This window comes from Meleagris gallopavo, chromosome 23 (genome assembly GCF_000146605.3).
Source record: "Meleagris gallopavo isolate NT-WF06-2002-E0010 breed Aviagen turkey brand Nicholas breeding stock chromosome 23, Turkey_5.1, whole genome shotgun sequence".
Classification (NCBI taxonomy): domain Eukaryota; kingdom Metazoa; phylum Chordata; class Aves; order Galliformes; family Phasianidae; genus Meleagris; species Meleagris gallopavo.
Genome location: NC_015033.2, coordinates 6,656,177 through 6,675,713, shown reverse-complemented (window position 1 = coordinate 6,675,713; position 19,537 = coordinate 6,656,177). Strand labels below are relative to the sequence as shown.

Sequence of the window (19,537 nt, the reverse complement as noted above, 5' to 3'; positions counted from 1 at the left end):
TGGAGAGCGGAGGGCTGCCGGCGTCTGGAGGGCGGGCCTAGCTCAGGCTTGTCACCAGCCGAGAGAACCTAGCTCTCTATTGGTAGAGCGCGCTGCCAGTCACTCGCAGTTCGCCTGCTGATTGGCAGAGCGGTGACGGTCACTCTTCTTGCGGCCCCTCAGGAGGAGAGGCGGGGCTAGGAGCGCCCCTTCCCTTTTTCTCTATTTCTATTGGCCAAATGCACTACCTATCAAACCTTTTCTGGGAGCCTATTGGCCGATAGCGTCTTGCCGGTCCGGTAGGCGCGGGGGAGGCCGCTGGGGCCCAGAGCGGGGGAGCCGGCGGCGTTGGCGGCGTTTGGGGTGGAGGTGGTGAGTGAGTGTTGCTCGGGAGCCTCCCTTCAGCATCCCGTAACTCCTCGCTCCCCGGCGCGGCCCCGCCATCGCGGCCCTCCCGCCTCACAGCCCGCCAGGCCGGCGCCTCGCGCCCTGTCAGCGGTCCGGCCGCCTCAGCCCCACGGCCTCCCTCAGCCCCGCAGCGGAGGCCCCGTTCCCGCCGCGCCGCGCGCCCTCAGCCTTCCCGCGCTCCTGGCTTGTGGGGTTCGGGCCTGCCGCCCCCTCAGCGGGGATGGGGCTCCTTCAGGGGGCTCCCCTCGTCGTGAGGAGCCCCGAGGTCACCTCGCGTGGTGTTCTCCGTGGGGTTTAAGGCTGTGTGGGGAATACTGGGGGGAAAGAATTGAAGTTTTGATGCGTTGTGGTGCTGTGGGCCCTTCTGTCAAGTGGGCAGCTTGGGTTTATGTGATGTGATGTTACAATAGCAAACATCCCCCTGCAGTGACTGCTGTTGCTATAAGTGGACATCTCATCTCTAAATATCTCCTGAGGAATGTAATGCTTGCCGGGCCCCAAATGTTGTTAGAACACGGGGATTTCCGTGGAGAAACTTGGGTGAAAATGCTCACAGAGGAATCAGATGCCATAATGGCACAGAAAGACTGTGCCTCGTTATAGGGTGACTGCAAAACTTCATCGTACCATGGTGTCTTTTTGGCTATCGTGTGCCTTGCAGTTAGAGCACCATGGGTGCACCCAACCTACTGGAGTGTGTTTTGGTGTTGGAGGAACCAGGGAGGAAATGGGTTGTGGGAGACATTGCAGCGTGATGTAGTGATGTGGTTTTATCACGGGGCTATAGTGCCTAGGGGAAGGTACTGGTTAGCTGTATTGTTTATATTGTCTGGCACAGCATCCTTGCGTGCAATGGGATATATGTTGGAAAAAGGCAGTAGGGGCAGAGTTAAGCTCAGAGATTTCAGTAACTGAAAATACTGAAAATCCTGTGTCTCTGAAGAACTTACAGGACTTGATGCCCCAAGCCCCAGCATAACAGCACCATGTCAGGCACTGTGTCTATTCTCCAACAATTTGCCAATGGCTTGAAGAGTCGCAGTGAAGAAACAAGGGCGAAAGCTGCCAAGGACCTGCAGCATTATGTCACCATGGAACTCCGTGAAGTGAGTGCTACAAAAAATGTATTATCTGTCTATTAAATGAGCGTAGGGCACTGGCTGGGTACTCTGAGGATGGATGTTTTTGGAATATGAAAACTGTTATTAGTGAGGAGATGGGGCATAACATGGATCTTACCTTTGTCCAAGCATGTAGGAGAAGAGAGGTGAGCGATGGATGGTCGAGCACCAGGATTAATAAACTCAACAGGTCAAGGACGTAAAGAAGAGAAACTGTTTATAATGTATGGTTCTTTCTATTAGTGTAACCTAAGGAGCATTGTCTCTATGGAGGTTTTGGAAGTAGCAAGAGAAGAGAGAATGCTGAGAGCCTATATGAGTCTTTTCCTGTTACAGATGAGCCAGGAGGAATCCACCAGGTTTTATGATCAGCTGAACCATCACATTTTTGAACTGGTCTCTAGCTCTGATGCAAATGAAAGGAAGGGTGGCATTTTGGCTATAGGTGAGTAGAAGTGCTTTATGCTTTTGAGTTTTCTCTTCATGTACTTCTTCAGTTGGGACAGATTTTCCAAACAAATGAACTTCTGCAGTCAGAGCCTTATGTCAAACTGCTCAATACGCTGGGTGTGTGCTAGCTGCTGGGCTCAAAGTATCTGTCTGTTAGTGTCAGCATGGGAGCTGCTGAGTGCTGAGAACGGCTGAAAACCTGGTGCTTAATGGGCAGTGAGCTCTTCTGGGAGTCAAACATCAAACATGAATGAGTGCTGAGCACATGAAAACTCTGTTCCTGAGCTCAACTGAGAACAATTTGTGCTTTCTGTTTAGTGCCTGATTTAGAGGTTGGCAGCCCTACTGAGACAGGGAGGTTGAAACTAGATGATCTTTGAGGTCTTTTCCAGCTCAAGTGATTCTGTGATTCTGTTTAATATGCATCCTGGAGGGCTGACTTCTGAACTCTTTTCTGTCTGAGGAGATTATTATTATTATTTACATTTGCCTGGCTCAGTAACAGCATCTTCCATCCAAGGGAGAGGCTCATGTAGCTTTTGCCTTAATTCTGGCTAGGTGCTCCATCAGTAGCTCTGGTTGTGCTTTCTGTGATGTGGCAGAGCTGCCTGTGTTTTAACTGTTAAGAAAATCAGCTTGTATGAATACTTTGCTTTCTGAATGAATAGCTTGTATTGTAGAATTACTTCTTTAACAACCAAGTAGGTGTTGCCTATCAGTTAGCTTGGACATAATCATCCAATCACAACAAGTTTGAAGATGGTGGAAGCCTTGTAGCTAGAGAAATTGTTGTTGTTGACAGCATCTGACTCTTAAGCTGACAGTATTGCTTTAAAATTGTTTCTGTGACTTTAGTGCTGTTGAAAGGTGCTGGCTGGACAGCCCTGAATACTGGTGGCCTCTGCATCTACAGAGCAGATAGAACCCAGGCACTGGCTGCACAAGCTTCCACCACACTGCCCTGCCAGCATGCATCCACCCCTAGGCTGGAGAGCCCACCTCTAGGGCTGATGGAGGAGAGCAATCTCTGTGGTCTGTTCTGTCTTTCACTTTTCTTCTGAGGCAGACCAGCTGTAGCAGTTGCATGTGGATGGATGCCTTCCTATTAGGAATGGGCCTGTGATCCTAGGATGGATTTTTTTTTTTTCTGTTTTTAAACTAAAAATGGGGAGAATCTATGAAGTCATTTTATGTGTTTTCCTGTCTATTTAACAAGTACAAGTTTGGAAGAATGGTGACCCTCTCCTATTTTTTTTTTTTTAAATCTTTATTTATTTATTTTTTCCCAGTGGATTTACAGTTTAGAAAAAGTTAATGGGAATCTTTAAGGAATGGATAGGGAATACTAACTCTCAGTTAGGGATTAGCTGCTGTCCGCTCCACCAATCCTTAGGGAGAACCTACAGCACTGCTCTTTTTCTCTACAGCAAGCCTTATTGGTGTAGAAGGAGGTAACGCCACCCGTATCGGCAGGTTTGCAAACTATCTGAGGAACCTTTTGCCATCCAATGACCCAGTTGTAATGGAAATGGCTTCCAAGGCTATCGGGCGACTTGCAATGGCTGGTGACACCTTCACAGCTGAGTATGTGGAGTTTGAGGTGAAACGTGCTCTGGAATGGCTGGGGGCTGACAGGAATGAAGGTCGAAGACATGCAGCTGTAAGTGATTTTTTTTTTATTTTTTCTGACTTCACCTGTCTTGGAATGGGATGGTTAGGTTTAATGGTGGTGGGAGAGGTTCTCAGAAAGCTGGGAAAAAGCTCTGCTAGTGCAATTGTAAGGATCTGTGATCCTATCATAGCAGATGCAGTGTTTCCTCCCTTCTACCTTATGAATTCCTCATGACTAAACAAGGTTGAGAGACCATTATGCTATCATCTGTAAAAGTGGACGGAGCTGGTTACAGCTCAGGCTCACAGACACTAAGAGTCTAAATAAATGATACTGCATTCTAGAAATTGAGGTTTGTGTATGGGTGCTCATTTTCACACATTCACTGTTTCTTTCCCCTCCTCCAGGTTCTTGTTCTGCGTGAGCTGGCAATCAGTGTGCCTACCTTCTTCTTCCAACAAGTGCAGCCGTTCTTTGACAATATTTTTGTGGCTGTGTGGGATCCCAAACAGGCCATTCGAGAGGGAGCCGTTTCTGCCTTAAGAGCCTGCCTTATCCTCACCACTCAGCGGGAACCAAAAGAAATGCAGAAACCTCAGTGGTACAGAGTAAGAAAATAACTTTATTTGAAACAGTTGTTTTAGAAGAGTTAAGCTTTGTCTGAAATTCAGCTTTGCTGCCATTGCCACGTGGCTTAAGGCTTCCTAGTATCAAACAGAACTTGGCCAGCGCAGCTGAATATTGTGAACTCTGCTTTCTTGTGGTCAAAAATGTGATGAAGCTATTGATGAAGTTTATACCATGGCATAGCTGACTGGCTGTTTGATTAGTGGTGTTGAAAATATTCTGCAGCAGATTCTACAACTTCTGGATAATTGTTAGCTAGCAGTATTAATTACAATTTTTCTACTGGCTTTTCCTCTGTTATGATCATTGAGATTTTAATATATTTTTTTCCCCCAAGCATACATATGAAGAGGCTGAGAAGGGTTTTGATGAAACTTTGGCCAAGGAGAAAGGAATGAACCGTGATGACCGAATCCATGGTGCCTTATTGATCCTCAATGAGCTCGTGAGGATCAGCAGTATGGAGGGAGAGGTGAGCAAGTGAACAGGACGGGGACTATGGCTTTTGGCTGCCAATCTGTTGATTGACAGTGTGTAGCAGCTCAGCAACCTGTGAAAATAAACCACTGTATTTGAAGTGGATTGATGTGACTGTGGATCAGAGCATTGATTGGTTCAAATTAGGTAGTGTCAGAGAAAAAAACGAGTTTGGGCTGAATAGGTATCAAGCTCTGATGGAAAGTGCTATTAATTGAATTAATTACAATAGAAAAAAATACTATAGAATGCAGTCTCTTTTGTTTCAAATTAGATATCCAAATATTTTTTTGCTGAACTTAAGCTTAGTTGATGTCTTCCAGCCGTTTGGATATCAGTGATACAACATGCTGCTTAGGAGATTTAGGTAGCACTGGACTAGGTATCTTTTAGTCACCTGTGTTTTTTTTTGTTTTTTTTTTTTTTTGTTTTTTTTCAAATGTGCTTTTCTGCTTTATCCAGCGCCTTAGAGAGGAGATGGAGGAGATCACTCAGCAGCAGCTTGTGCATGACAAGTACTGCAAAGACCTGATGGGCTTTAGTACCAAACCTCGCCACATCACTCCCTTCACTAGCTTCCAGTCTCTTCAGCCCTCTCAGTCAAATGCTTTGGCTGGTCTTCTGGGTTACAATGCCCACCAAGGAATCATGGGTTTTGCAACTTCACCTGTGCCAGCAAAGTCTACCTTGGTAGAAAGTCGATGCTGCAGGGATCTAATGGAGGAAAAGTTTGATCAGGTAAGCGTTCAGTCTTGCCTTTCCAAATTCACGACGCAGGTTCTTGTAATTAACCTCTATATCCTTATTAGGCAGACAATACTGCCTAATACTGAATTGGGGCATCAAAGCTCAGTGATTGTATGTATTCTAGCTGTATAACTCTCTCTGTTAGAGCAGTGGTTTAATGTCTTGATTCATCTGTCTTCCAGATGGGCTCTGAAGCCAAATGTCAGTAGAATGCCTTAGGGTACCCGGGTAATAAACAGCCTTGCCTTACTTCCAGTAGCCATCCTTCAGAGCCCAATCCATATCCTTTCAGGTGTGCCAGTGGGTTCTTAAGTGCAGAACCAGCAAAAACTCTTTGATCCAGATGACAGTTCTCAATCTGCTCCCACGGCTGGCGGCTTTCCGTCCTTCAGCATTCACAGGTGAGGAGGCAGGTGGCTGAGTGTTAGAAGTGAAATTGTACTTGAAGTTACCCAGGTGAGTTTGTGCAGACAATGCAGAAGTAGAAATGCGGTGCTTGGGAGATGAGCAGGCGAATTCATCCATGCAAGTGGTGGGAGGACAGTCTTTTTTCTGGGTAAATATGACTTGACATCTGATGCCAGTGTGTTGCTCTAATGAAGAAAATAGATTGAAAGCTGTTCTCTGAATTCTGTAATTGATTTCCTGAGAAGTAGAACCTCATTTATTTTTTGTATTAGTGTGTCACATTTAGGGCTGAACTCTGTTCTCTTGATCACAATCAGGGTGTCCTTAATACTGTCAGCAGAGTTGTCTTTCTCCGTTGCATCTGCCAGAAAATCTCAAGGTAAAGTGAGAAGTAGCTGCTGCTGCAGTTCAGCTGATTTGTCAAGCAAGCTTAGAAGAATATTTGAGTTGTAGGCATGTCATCAAACTGATCCAAGTAGGTTGGAAAATCATGATTAAGTTTCCAGTAAAACAAGTACTTGTTTCATGTTTATGTATATAATCCCTAGGCAGTGTCTTGGGCTACCTGTTGCAATGTTCTCTTGTAGCTCTTTCATTTTTGTGGAACTTATTTTTGAAAAGAAAAAAAAGCCTTTGAGGCCGTGGGAGTTTTATCACATAGTGACCTGTTTGTCACCACTTACACCAGCGATTTTATATTGCAGTGTCTGTCACCTAGTTTTATACTTGTAAATACATAGTTACAAATCTGCTGCAACTGTATAAACCTAAAGGACCTCCATTATCTATCTTGTTCTCTTTTGTGGGCAGCTGATCAGTATCTTCCAGACACCATGAACCATGTTCTCAGCTGTGTGAAGAAGGAGAAGGAGAGAACAGCAGCCTTCCAGGCCTTGGGTTTGCTTTCTGTGGCTGTCAGATCTGAGTTTCAAGCTTACCTGCCAAAAGTCCTTGAAATAATAAAAGCAGCTCTTCCACCAAAGGACTTTGCTCACAAGTAAGTATGCCAAAGTTAGAGGAGGAAACTGAAAATCCCTTTCTTTGTATAATTTTTGTGATGTGGGATTAAATGATCATGTTAAAATCAATTATTTTTGTAAGACTGATAATGGAAGTGAAATGAGAAAAAATGTTTGAAAACAGCAGCTCCTGTTAATTAACTACTACGTGATCTCTTTCCAGGAGGCAGAAGTCTGTGCAGGTTGATGCTACAGTCTTCACCTGCATTAGTATGTTGGCACGAGCCATGGGACCAAGTATCCAGCAGGACATTAAAGAGCTTCTGGAACCTATGCTGGCTGTGGGTCTGAGGTAAACATGAGGCACAGGAGCACTTTTTTCTGTTAGCCACTGGATGGCATTGTTGACCATGCAGAAGCAGATCTTGAAAGTGTTCAGGTTGTGAAGGAAGATTATTTTTCTAAATGATTTGTATTGCTCTTTCAGAAGAGTAATATTATATGTCTCTTGAATTACTTAAAAGCATTAGTCTCTGTAAATAAGTCTTTTTTTTTCTTTCTTTCTTTTTTTTTTTTTTTAAGAAACTAGCGAATCCAAAGACAATTTCCTTTACTTCCCACTGGTCAAATACACTTGGCAGCAGCCTGCGAAAGTTTAGAAAGCCTCTGAAGGGTAGCAGATTTCTGCCATATCACATTGGCAGGAAAGGAGAGTGATGAATATTTGCTCCTGGTTTCTATTGGGAATTTCATAGCTCATGAAGTTATTAATATGGGAAGGTACAGAGGAATGCTGCTTGCATTAATGTTACCACCTGGAGCTGAATTTAGTTGCCTTTGTGTCTAGGAGGCAAAAGTAAGATGAATCACTGAAGTTTACATCAATGTATGCTGACGTAATGGCTGTCTGCCTGCTTCTTTCCATCAGCCCTGCTCTAACAGCTGTGCTGTACGACTTGAGTCGTCAGATCCCCCAGCTAAAGAAGGATATCCAGGATGGGCTGCTGAAAATGCTTTCCCTTGTTTTAATGCACAAACCTCTGCGACATCCAGGCATGCCAAAAGGTCTTGCCCATCAGCTGGCCTCCCCTAGCCTCACCAACATCCCAGAGGCCAGTGATGTGGGTAGCATCACACTTGCCCTACGTACGCTGGGCAGCTTTGAGTTTGAAGGTAAACTATGGAATAAGGAAGCAAAAGACTTCCTTAAACTCCTGTTACCCAGTAAGACCAGCAATCAGGGTGTAAACTTGTGTTAAGTTCCCGTCTTCTTCTTTCTAGGGCATTCTCTGACTCAGTTTGTCCGGCATTGTGCAGACCACTTTCTGAACAGTGAGCACAAGGAGATACGGATGGAAGCAGCCCGCACTTGCTCTCGCTTGCTCACGCCTTCCATCCACTTGATCAGTGGCCATGCCCACGTGGTCAGTCAGACAGCAGTGCAGGTTGTGGCTGATGTTCTCAGCAAACTGCTTGTGGTTGGAATAACAGACCCAGGTTAGTGTGGCATTCAGTGAAAAGGGTTCCCCTACCGTGTGTTGATGTAGGGTCTGAACGTGCTTGCCATTAACTTAAGATGTCAGTCTTCACAAAAAAATGCTGGTAGCCTGAGACAAGTTGATTTCTGCACACGGTCTCCAGATGTGCTGCTTATAGGTGCAAGAGGTTAATACTGTATTGACTGGGGTATTGATGCAGTACTGAGCAGCGCTGAATCTGTTGGGCTGACCTAACTTGTTTCTCATGGGTAAAATGCTGAGGTAGTGTTTCATGCTGGGAAAGCTTTCAGCATTTTTTTTTTTTTTTTTTGGAAGTTCTGAAGAATTTTGAGTCCAGTTGTGAGTAAGGGTAATAATAAAAACAGGAGCTTACTGCATTTAAAAAAAAAACCAAATGTGTTCTTGCAGACCCTGATATACGTTTCTGTGTATTGGCATCTCTGGATGAGCGATTTGATGCTCACCTTGCCCAGGCAGAAAACTTGCAAGCTCTTTTTGTGGCCCTGAATGATCAAGTATTTGAAATCCGAGAGCTCGCCATCTGTACTGTGGGTCGCCTGAGCAGCATGAACCCCGCCTTTGTCATGCCTTTCCTGCGCAAGATGTTAATCCAGGTAAAGAAGAGGGATACCTGCAAAGTGTTTGGTAGTTGAGGTTAAGATGGTGCTAAAGAACTGGGCTCCCTGACTGCAGTGAATGTAAGGGAGAGTGAGTGAATGTATTAATCAACCGGCTTAGGTTTCAGCAAGTCTTTCTTACTGATGGATGTTTGGAATGAAGCTCTAGGAGTGTGTTTAGTATGAGAGGATGGTGGTCACCATTTTGCTCTGTGTTTATCTTGCCTGGAGCTCTTTCCAACTGTATTGAGGAAAAATGCTCTGCACAACATTTGGGCAAACTGTTAGGCACTGCTCCACGAGTGTGTTTGTTTTGAAGACATATATTCCAATTAACTGTTTGGATGGAGTGCAAATGTAGAATATCATTTAAAATCTTTTGGTGTCATTGGATAGGAGAGAAATCTGAAGATTTTTTTTTTATCTACATTTTATTTTCTTATTTCTCATGCTTCCATCATCTTTCCTGCAGATTCTAACAGAACTAGAACACAGTGGTGTTGGTAGGATTAAAGAGCAAAGTGCCAGGATGTTGGGTCATCTGGTTTCTAATGCTCCACGCCTCATTCGTCCATATATGGAGCCTATCCTGAAGGTACAGTCAGTCTCTCTCCTTCTCTGTCTGCTTCCCTCATGCACACTTTCTGTTTATTTTGGAGTGAAATGATACAGCAAGTGGGTGTACAACCCCCACCTTGATCAGAAGCTGCTTTTCTTTCGCTTCGTCATAGCAGTAGAAAATCTGATTGGTGTGGATGTCACCCAGAGTAATAATGCATGCGTATGACAGAGTAACCTAATTTGATTCTGGATTTGCATAAAGTTGGTGACACTGAGTTTTTATTTACTGTTCAAATACTCACTGTGATGCAAGTTCAGCCTCTGAGGAATTTTAGGTGGAAAGGAAAGAAGAGAAGACTTTAAGTATTTCATGTATAGCAAGAAGTCATCTCAGCACATTCTAATCTGTTCCTCTGTACTGCCCAGGCACTGATTGTGAAACTGAAAGATCCTGATCCAGATCCAAATCCAGGGGTGATTAACAACGTTTTAGCTACCATAGGGGAACTTGCACAGGTAGGGAAATTGCAAGTATTTCTTTTTCATGTTTGTCACTTGTCAAGCTTCTGGAGATGCTAGACAAAGAACTTTATGTGATTTTCAATAGGTCAGTGGGCTGGAGATGAGGAAGTGGGTGGATGAACTCTTCATTATAATTATGGACATGCTACAGGACTCTTCCCTGCTGGCTAAAAGACAAGTAAGTGTTTGACAGTTGCACTAAACTTGCTGTTCTGTGACAAAAACAGTAATGAAATATCTGTGTCCCATCACAGCTGCTAGAACAAAACTTTAAATCACTCAAGTCTCTCTCTTGGATAGCATACAGTCACATTTGTGACTTGTGTCACAAGCTGGGGATTGCAGTGCCTCTTTCTTGACACAGTACTGAATTTACTTCTGAAGGTAAAGAAGGAAAAAGTGAAGTAGCTTTCTTTGAAATGCACTCAGTCTTGATGCCTGTTTGAACTGTATCTCCAGGTTATGGCAATAAGTCAGTCACCGATTCTGTTGCATGACATAATACATTCACTGGTCAAAACGAATCTTTTCTGGATTTAACCATTCCAGGTGGCTCTTTGGACACTGGGTCAGCTTGTGGCTAGCACTGGTTATGTGGTGGAACCATACAGGAAGTACCCAACTTTACTGGAGGTGCTTCTGAACTTCCTGAAGACTGAGCAGAACCAGGGCACCCGTAGAGAGGTACGAACACAAAGCTTTCTCACAATTCTTTCTGAAAACTTTTCAAAAAGTGCTTTTGAAATTTGAAATAAATGCCTCTGAACAAAGACTAAAAAACGAGAAGTGAAAGATAACTGCTGTGGCTGACATAAGTACAGTAAGCAGAATTAAGAGAATGGAAAGGTGAATGAGTGAAATGGCCTCCAGCAGTTGGATGGAAAGAACTGATGCTTTCTGCAGGCAGTCGTTTCAGTTCCAGATCTTCTTTCTTTAATCCTCAGCACCTTTCCAAGCCTGGATTCATGTGTTGACTTTTGCCTTAGTGCTGCGCTTCTGACAAATTTTCTTTGTTTCTCTTTTATCAGGCTATTCGTGTGTTGGGGCTGCTGGGTGCTTTGGACCCCTACAAACACAAGGTGAACATTGGCATGATTGATCAGTCACGAGATGCTTCTGCTGTCAGCCTCTCAGAGTCCAAATCTAGCCAGGATTCTTGTAAGCATCTGGAGAAACACCTCCTTTGTTTTCTCTTCCAAGTGAATATACAAAGAGCTTCAATATGCAAACAATTTGTGTTTTTTTTTGTTTATTTTTCTTACCAGTTTATCTTCTCTTCTGAGCAAATTATTATTGTGAATTGAAGTGCTCTTGAAGTGCTATGGTATGGAAAAACATTTTAATATACAACTTGTGACATTGTCTTCTTTCTCCTAGCGGATTACAGTACCAGTGAGATGCTGGTGAACATGGGAAACCTCCCTCTGGATGAATTCTATCCAGCTGTCTCTATGGTGGCACTGATGAGAATTTTCCGAGACCAGTCCTTGTCCCAGCACCACACAATGGTGGTTCAGGCCATCACCTTTATTTTCAAATCTCTTGGACTGAAGTGTGTGCAGTTCCTGCCCCAGGTCATGCCAACGTTCCTTAATGTAATAAGGGTCTGTGATGGTGCCATCCGAGAGGTGTGTACACTCCTTCCCTTTTATTCCACTGCCTTAAAATAAGAATGCATTTAAAAGAGAATGCAGCTGGCTTTAGGCATTGCTGTGCTGTGTGTTGCTGTCTAGCATGCTGCAGAAGTGAGGTACAGCTCTGCCTTTTCTCTCCTTTGAACATTTGATAGAATATTCAATGGAAACAAATATTCTGCTTCTTATTGAAGCTTCTGAGTATAATCCTTATGTGGACATTATCTCCTTCTGTTGTTTTTTTTTTTCATTAAGCTGTTTTTTTGTTTTTTGTTTTTTTTCCTAGGGAAACAGCTTGTGCAGCTCCCAGAGCTTTCAGTGATCTCTGCATTAGTGCACTATTGCAGTTATTAAATAGTAGAGGTAGATTCTTCAAGTTTCCAATAGAACTGTGTACTTTAGCACATCTGTGAGAAGGAAAATTCTATTTCCTAACATCCAGAGCAACATGGATAGTAATTCCACAGCAGCATTTTCTCTTCCTTCCCACTTAATTTTCAGTTTTAGGAGGAGATGAAAATTGTGATAATTGGCCTAAGGTGGTGCAACTGACCAGAGATGGCTGATGTTTGCCAAGCTTTTTTCTCAGGCTGCTGAAAACAATCTCTGGGGTGGGAAAGGCTGTTTGTATTAGTTGTTGATATTGTGTTTTATAGGTGGGATGGGTGCTTCCTTAGCAGACTCTCAACCCTGCTATAAAACCATTGTTTTCTCCCATACTGAACTACTACTCAGATTGGAAGGAAAAGCTCTCAGGGTTCTGGGTTGGCCAAACTCCTGAGCATGGCTGATCTAACTGCTTGAAAGCTACGTAGTTGTGCAGACCTATTAAAAATGTTCAGGTAAAAGAACATGGTGAAAGTGTACTGGGGACAAGAGCTGAGGTGGGTACGTGTGGCTACAAGGAAGCAGGTCCTTGTCCTACATGTAAGCATGCTTTTTCAACACACTCCAAAAAAAGGCACAACATAGGAGCTCAGCATTCATTTTTGGTAAATGTAGGTGTGCTGCTCTCACTAAAGAAATTTGTGTTTATTTCTTCCTCAGTTTTTGCACCTGTTGTCTCTTTTTCTGAACTTCACTTTCACTGCATTTTGCCAATGTAGTCTTCGAATACTGCATGAAGAAACTATATTAAATATGTGATGATTTCCATATTCCTACTTTCCCTGGGGGGAAAAAAAGGCTGTAAACATTTATTTTATGGATAAGGAGATTTTACCCACATTATTTTATACCGATTTCAAAAATAAATTCATTGCCACAAGTAAGTGCATAAGATTGTGTTAGGGGAAAAGGAATTGCAAAATTGTCACAGTATACATGAATAAAATTGTCTCAAAGTTCTCTTACTGTATCAAACATCATTCAAAAGAAAAAAGTGATACATTAGGCAATATGTCAAGGAACAAACTCTCTTCCCATTGACTTCTCACCCGTATACCGTGGTGGGGATGGGAAAGAGTGCAGGAGTATTTTAAAACATGTGCCAGTTTGGCTAACAGGCAGGGGGAAAGGTTAGGGGCTGTATTTTTGGAAGCATCCTTCAAATCTGAATTACAAAACTGTTGTAGTTGAAGTCTTGGCATTTGTGCTTGCAAGTTTATTTTGGCACATCCTAATAAGTTTGCTTACCTAAATATCTATGTGCTTGACTGTATGAGGCTTGGAGCTCATAAAATTTTTGATGCAAGTAAAAAACAAAACAAAACAAAAAAATTAAGAAAGAAAAACCAAACACCACTGCACTGGAGCCACTAAGAATTTAGCCCCATTTCTTGAGCATATGCATGCTATCTGTTTGATAAATCAGCTTGTGAATTGCTTGAGAAACACAGTTCACTCTGGTGTTCAAATAACTATTTTGATCAGTACCTGTTTCTTCTTCTAGTTCCTGTTCCAGCAGCTGGGGATGTTGGTGTCCTTTGTGAGAAGCCACATTCGGCCCTATATGGATGAAATTGTCACCCTCATGAGAGTGAGTACAATTTTTAAGACAGTCTTGTACTGTTCAAAAACAGCTTTAACAGGAGGTGTTCTGAGTTCATAAATAAATGGCATTTCACTTCATTTTCACATACTGTTTGCAAACACATGGAGATAAGAGAAATCAGTAGCCTAGAGGTTATTTTTAACAGCACTAAACATACTGGAGGCACTGAATGTTTTAAAAACAAACCAAAACTGCTCACTTATATAACTATAATGGAAGTGTAGGCCCTCCATACAGGCTTGGATTTGTGTAGACACTGTCTCCTACGATCTGCTTTTCTTGTAATTGGTACAGTTTAGCTGAAGGAGAATTACTTAATTTTTTCTGATTTCTTCTGTAGGACTTCTGGGTCATGAACAACTCCATACAGAGCACAATTATCCTACTTATTGAGCAAATTGTGGTGGCTCTAGGAGGCGAGTTCAAGCTCTATCTGCCTCAGCTCATTCCTCACATGTTACGGGTCTTCATGCATGACAATAGTCAGAGTCGAATCGTCTCTGTCAAGGTGAGTGGGAAGCTACAACCTGCTGGGTTGGTTTGGGTACTGCCAAGGCAGGTACAGGCTGCGTGCCTTCTTTTAGAAGGATTTCTGCTGCTTGTGTTGTAGGTGCAGTGTTGGCAGTGGCTTGGGGTGAAGTACAGACAATAGTCTCTTGAAAGCAAAAGGTCAAAGCAGCTTTTCTCTGGAGACTGATCTATTTAAAATGCATCTTTTTCTTTTTTTCCTCCAGCTATTGAATGCAATCCAGCTCTTTGGAGCTAACCTGGATGACTACCTTCATTTATTACTACCTCCCATTGTAAAGCTGTTTGATGCCCCAGATGCCCCAGTGGTGGCTCGCAAGTAAGTGTTAGTAGCTTTGCAGTCTATCTTTTTGGCTGTGACATCCCAGTTTCTCAGTGGTTTCCCTGGCCACATGTAGAGTGAAATAACTCTTAGTTTTCTGCATTAAATCATTATAGAAGGCTGTTCTCAGATGGACTGTGCAGCACTGATATTTGGATATAGACTACTAACTTTCTGTTCTCACCTGTCAGCATTCTAGTCACTGCAACTTGCAAGCTGTCCTGCAAATGATAGTTGTGTTAATGGGTTTGGTGATATTCTTCCCATTATTTCTGATACCTGGGAGGTCTGAGCATGAATCACTTACATATTTTTTTACATTCTATTTCTTCTGTTGTGTCATGAGAGATTAGAAATCTTTTCTTTCTGCTCTGACTTTAGGGCTGCTCTTGAAACGGTGGACCGCTTGACAGAGTCTCTGGATTTTACCGATTATGCTTCACGAATTATTCATCCTATTGTGAGAACACTGGATCAGAGCCCAGAGCTACGAACAACTGCAATGGACACTCTCTCCTCTCTGGTATTCCAGCTGGGAAAGAAGGTAATGCACTTCTAAGACTTGTAAGCTTATAGATGAAAGAATAGTCCGAAAGATCAGGGCTTTGAAGTTGAATATTTATTTTATAGTGTTTTGGGGTTTTTATATAAAGTCTTTCCTTCTCTTAGTTGATTCTGGACTGGGGTATTACTAAATTAGACACTCACAATTGGTTTCTTATCAGATCAGTGAAACAAAGGTGGGATTTTACTGCTCTTGGTGAGTAACTAGTTTTTGATGTATTCCCTTGTTCAGTACCAGATCTTTATCCCGATGGTAAACAAAGTTCTGGTGCGACACAGAATTAACCATCAACGCTACGATGTTCTTATCTGCAGAATCGTAAAGGTTAGTTGAAATGCATATTGTTGTTTGCATCAAAGTACTTGAGGAGTGTTTTCATGTTGATTTTGATGTAGCTGGGAGACTTTAAGATATTTGTAAAGTGAAGAGTAGTTGTTGCTATATTTATGTGTTAAGTATGTATCTGTACGGAGTCTGAGATTGATTGGGAAAACTGTTGTCAAATGGTATCAGTTACCTCCCACAGAAAAATCACTGCAAGTCCTAGGTAAGAACTTAAATTTGTAGTCAGTATCATCACTTTTTCTGCTGGAGATTCTTACATGTGAATTTCCCCTACTTGTTTCCGCGGAGTCAAGACCTAACAAAGAGATAACAAGGTCTCATTTTCTGTAGTAGGGCCAACATTTCAAAAACTCACAACTGCTATGTAATTTAGTATAAAACAAGCAGTGTATTGCGTCCCACATTGAGTAGTGAGATGAGTAGAAATAAAGTGTTTGTTTTTAAAGTCAAGTTATTCTGCATTGGTGTATTATTTTGTCCTTTCATACTAGGAGATATCTTAGTACAAAGTTATCTCAAGTATGAAAGGGCTATCGTTTGAATTCACTGTTTTATAAGCTGTAATAATCACTATTATGAAACACAGTTGTTTGCTTCACAAACTGAGTTGTGAGATTGGCTGATGCACTGACTATCATCCCTTTGATTTACAGAAAATTGCTTTTATCTGTGTAGGTGTGATCCTCACTGTGAACTGTTTATTGTAGGGCTACACTCTTGCTGATGAAGAGGAGGATCCCCTGATTTATCAACATCGGATGTTGAGAAGCAACCAGGGAGAAACTTTGGCCAGTGGTCCTGTGGAAACAGGTCCTATGAAGAAATTACATGTTAGCACCATCAACCTGCAGAAGGTAAAACTGGAGCCCTGCACAGAACAATGGAGGAGCTATTGTGTCTAAATTAAGCAGTTTGTTCAGTGCATCTACACATTTGTTTACTTCTCTTTTCTGTTGCTAGCTTTGTATAAGGACAAGGTCAAGGTAGTGTTGGAGAATCCCTTTAAAATCAGAGGGTGCTAAGGGACTTAAAGATAGGAGCAGCTGCATTATCTGGCTGTTAAAAACTGAAGTAATCTTGATGCTTTCTCCTTATGTGAAGTATTAAGAAGGCTTCTTTGATTAAAAAGAATCATCTGTAGTTTTTAGAGACATCTACTTCAGAGCCTCTGCTTTTTTCTAATCAACCATTGCCCTCATATCTTACTGTTCATAGTCTTCAAGCTGCTGTAGAACTTAATAGTTACATTAATTTAAACAGTAAATGTTTGCAGCACTTGGCACAGTATCAGGATGGATAGGCTTCAAAATGCTGGACTTAAAAATGTAAGTCTAAATGCCTTAAGTATTTTTAAGCTGATGTTTCAACAGTAGCTTCAGCTCTTGATGGGTTTTTGCACGGAAAGAATTATCAATGTTAAATATTTGTTGTGACAGGAATGAATTTCTTAGAAATAAGACTGATCTACTGCGAATTATTTGGTAACTGTAAATGGATTTCAGAGAATTGAAAAAGGAATCTCAGAAATACGATTTGGAGTTGTGAAGAAGTAATGCTTCCTTTTGATGGATTTTTTTCTGCTTTTGGACTGTGCTCTGTTTAGATTGGTAGTTAAATTGTTTTGCTTTGTACTGCAGGCCTGGGGAGCAGCAAGAAGAGTCTCCAAAGATGACTGGTTGGAATGGTTAAGAAGACTCAGTCTGGAGCTGCTGAAAGATTCCTCCTCACCATCCTTGCGCTCATGCTGGGCCCTGGCTCAGGCATATAATCCTATGGCTCGGTACATTAATTATGTCTTTTTCAGATCACTTGAAATTGCAGATGCAAGCCAGAGGTTATAAGGAAAAAGATAGTTTCTTAAAAGCTCATAGGTTCTGTAAATAGAGTTCCTGGGACAAATCAAATAGTTGGCAACTTGATTTCATTTCCAGCCTTTGCTCTTGGCAGCTCCACGATGTGCACAAAATCTTTAGTGGAATTCTGCGTATTAGTCTAGAAATAACATAAGACACATAAAAGTGGAACTGGAGTATGAAATAGTCTCATGGGTCTGTTGTGGGTGAATAAAAATTCCATAGAGTGGAGTAAGCTGCTGTACTTTATTGCAGCCAGTATGTCTGGAGAAGTGTAGAGTTTCTGTAAGCAGTTGCCCAGTTATCTCTTCATTACGATATACACTTGTCATCTCAGTGCATAAGAATCTGGCCACTGCTGATAGGGAAGTGTTTGACCTGGTTTAGTTTTATGTTAAAGTGAGCTTTGTCACTTTTTTCAATTATGAAATTGAAAAAAGAGTGTGATAAAAGGTCAGCACTTCCTAGGTAGACAGAGATAATGCTCCTGTCCTCCATACATACTTGCAAATGCATCACAAATCCATTTCACAGGATTTCTTCAGAGCACTACTAGTGACAAGGGCAGTCACTATTGTTTTCATCACCATTCCTTCTCCCTCCCCAAGATCTGCCACTAATGCAATCTCCAGCTGTTGCAGTCCTCTAGTGAGTTCAGAATGTCTGTGCACATCTGGTGAAATGCCCAATTATTTTCACAGTATTCATTTGTAACCAAAGTCAAATGAGGCCTCATCCTTTGTCACATAAAAGCATTCTTGCTGCTCTGAAGATTCAGTTCTAGCCTAGAATACTTACTAGCAAATGATAATACTATCTCTTACTATCATATTATCTCGTTCTATTATGTGTTTTTATAATGTAGGTCTCAGTATTTGGTACAGAAGCTGCTTTTGTACAAGCTAACCACTGTGTTTCACAGGTGGACACATATATGGTGTTTGTAGCTATCTTTGCTTGCTGTCAAATACACTTTTTCTCTCGAGTAATCTTTTAATTTTTTATTTTTCTCTCTCTTTTCAGTGATCTCTTCAATGCTGCTTTTGTTTCATGTTGGTCTGAACTGAACGAAGACCAGCAGGATGAGTTGATCCGAAGCATTGAATTGGCTCTGACTTCTCAGGACATTGCAGAGGTCACTCAGACACTGCTGAACTTGGCAGAATTCATGGAACACAGCGACAAGGTAGACACACTGTCAGGCTTTCTAACACTGGCTAGTTGGCAGGTGTTTAGTGCATGGGAAGGATGTGAAGAGTTCATGCATACTTTCTCTCTCACTTTTTTTTTTTTTTAATTAACTTTCCTTCGATGTATGTGCTCTACCCAGGGTCCACTGCCTTTGAGAGATGATAATGGCATTGTCCTTCTGGGGGAGAGAGCAGCAAAGTGCCGAGCATATGCCAAGGCTCTTCACTACAAGGAGCTGGAATTTCAGAAGGGCCCCACTCCAGCCATTCTAGAGTCTCTTATCAGGTAGGACTACAGCTGATGAGACTTATTTGCTCCCACATCACTTCCCAATTTAGGAAACTATTAAGATGAATATGGACACTTGTTAAAATTTCAGTATCTACCACAAGTCTCTGTTGTAGGCTTACCTTCTCTAGATGTACACTCCTGACTGCTAAATTCTGCTACAAGAAGCTACAGGAAGCTGAAAAGATGGGGATAGTTCTGATTTCCTCCCTTATACCTTCAAGTTCAGTATGGGGCTGCTTGGAGTGGCTTTAATATAGATGAAAGAGATTTCTATACCTACAAATAAATAAGCTAGAACAGCTGAAGCTTTTGACTAAAATTTTAGTCAAGTTCTACTCTTCTGGCTTAGATAGATTTTATTCTTTATATATCAAATTGAACATACTGTATCGAATGGGGGAGTGTACTGTCCTGAGCTTTGTCAACAAAAATCATAGAATCAGAAGGGCCTGGGTTGAAAAGGACCTCAAAGATTATCTAGTTTCAACCCCTCTGTCTGGAATACATGCACAGTTAGTAACAAAGCAGAGGAAGCTACTGTGCATGTTCTGAAGAAGAGTGGTCTTGTGCCCTCTTGAGACTCTTTCCATTTTCATCTTGCAGTTGCTTTGTTCTGCTGTCTCAGAGTTCAAAAACCTGACTTCAGAGTGTGCCCACAGAAACACAAGAACAAAGTGTCACTCGGTGTAGGAACAGAAGTTCTGCTAAAGTGATTTCTTTAAATTTCTTTCTTTTAAGAGAGATTATAACTTTGAATCTTTATGATTGTAATTTCAGGAGGCTTTCTGCAATTGCATTGTGGTGCACCCCTTCTCTGCTTACCAGCAG

At 42.1% G+C, this 19,537-nt stretch overlaps 1 protein-coding gene across 2 annotated transcripts in view; it reads left to right on the top strand.

Moving 5' to 3' along the window:
• Positions 1-247: 247 nt before the first annotated feature.
• MTOR (mechanistic target of rapamycin kinase) overlaps positions 248-19,537 on the top strand; it is a 61,895-nt gene continuing 42,605 nt past the window's right edge. The window contains exons 1-28 of one of the 2 annotated variants that reach the window (XM_010723001.3): positions 248-351; positions 1,331-1,493; positions 1,845-1,953; positions 3,386-3,618; positions 3,978-4,178; positions 4,535-4,669; positions 5,137-5,412; positions 5,714-5,822; positions 6,640-6,826; positions 7,012-7,140; positions 7,717-7,961; positions 8,070-8,285; positions 8,696-8,901; positions 9,377-9,499; positions 9,892-9,981; positions 10,073-10,165; positions 10,537-10,671; positions 11,016-11,145; positions 11,365-11,615; positions 13,513-13,599; positions 13,955-14,122; positions 14,349-14,461; positions 14,846-15,008; positions 15,261-15,353; positions 16,082-16,228; positions 17,012-17,154; positions 18,251-18,413; positions 18,558-18,703. In XM_010723001.3, the coding sequence (XP_010721303.1) occupies positions 1,374-1,493; positions 1,845-1,953; positions 3,386-3,618; positions 3,978-4,178; positions 4,535-4,669; positions 5,137-5,412; positions 5,714-5,822; positions 6,640-6,826; positions 7,012-7,140; positions 7,717-7,961; positions 8,070-8,285; positions 8,696-8,901; positions 9,377-9,499; positions 9,892-9,981; positions 10,073-10,165; positions 10,537-10,671; positions 11,016-11,145; positions 11,365-11,615; positions 13,513-13,599; positions 13,955-14,122; positions 14,349-14,461; positions 14,846-15,008; positions 15,261-15,353; positions 16,082-16,228; positions 17,012-17,154; positions 18,251-18,413; positions 18,558-18,703 (4,211 nt within the window). In that variant the 5' untranslated portion in view covers positions 248-351; positions 1,331-1,373. Of the gene's footprint in view, positions 356-1,330; positions 1,494-1,844; positions 1,954-3,385; positions 3,619-3,977; positions 4,179-4,534; positions 4,670-5,136; positions 5,413-5,713; positions 5,823-6,639; positions 6,827-7,011; positions 7,141-7,716; positions 7,962-8,069; positions 8,286-8,695; positions 8,902-9,376; positions 9,500-9,891; positions 9,982-10,072; positions 10,166-10,536; positions 10,672-11,015; positions 11,146-11,364; positions 11,616-13,512; positions 13,600-13,954; positions 14,123-14,348; positions 14,462-14,845; positions 15,009-15,260; positions 15,354-16,081; positions 16,229-17,011; positions 17,155-18,250; positions 18,414-18,557; positions 18,704-19,537 lie in introns of both variants that reach the window. The other variant, XM_010723002.3, reaches the window with a different exon arrangement.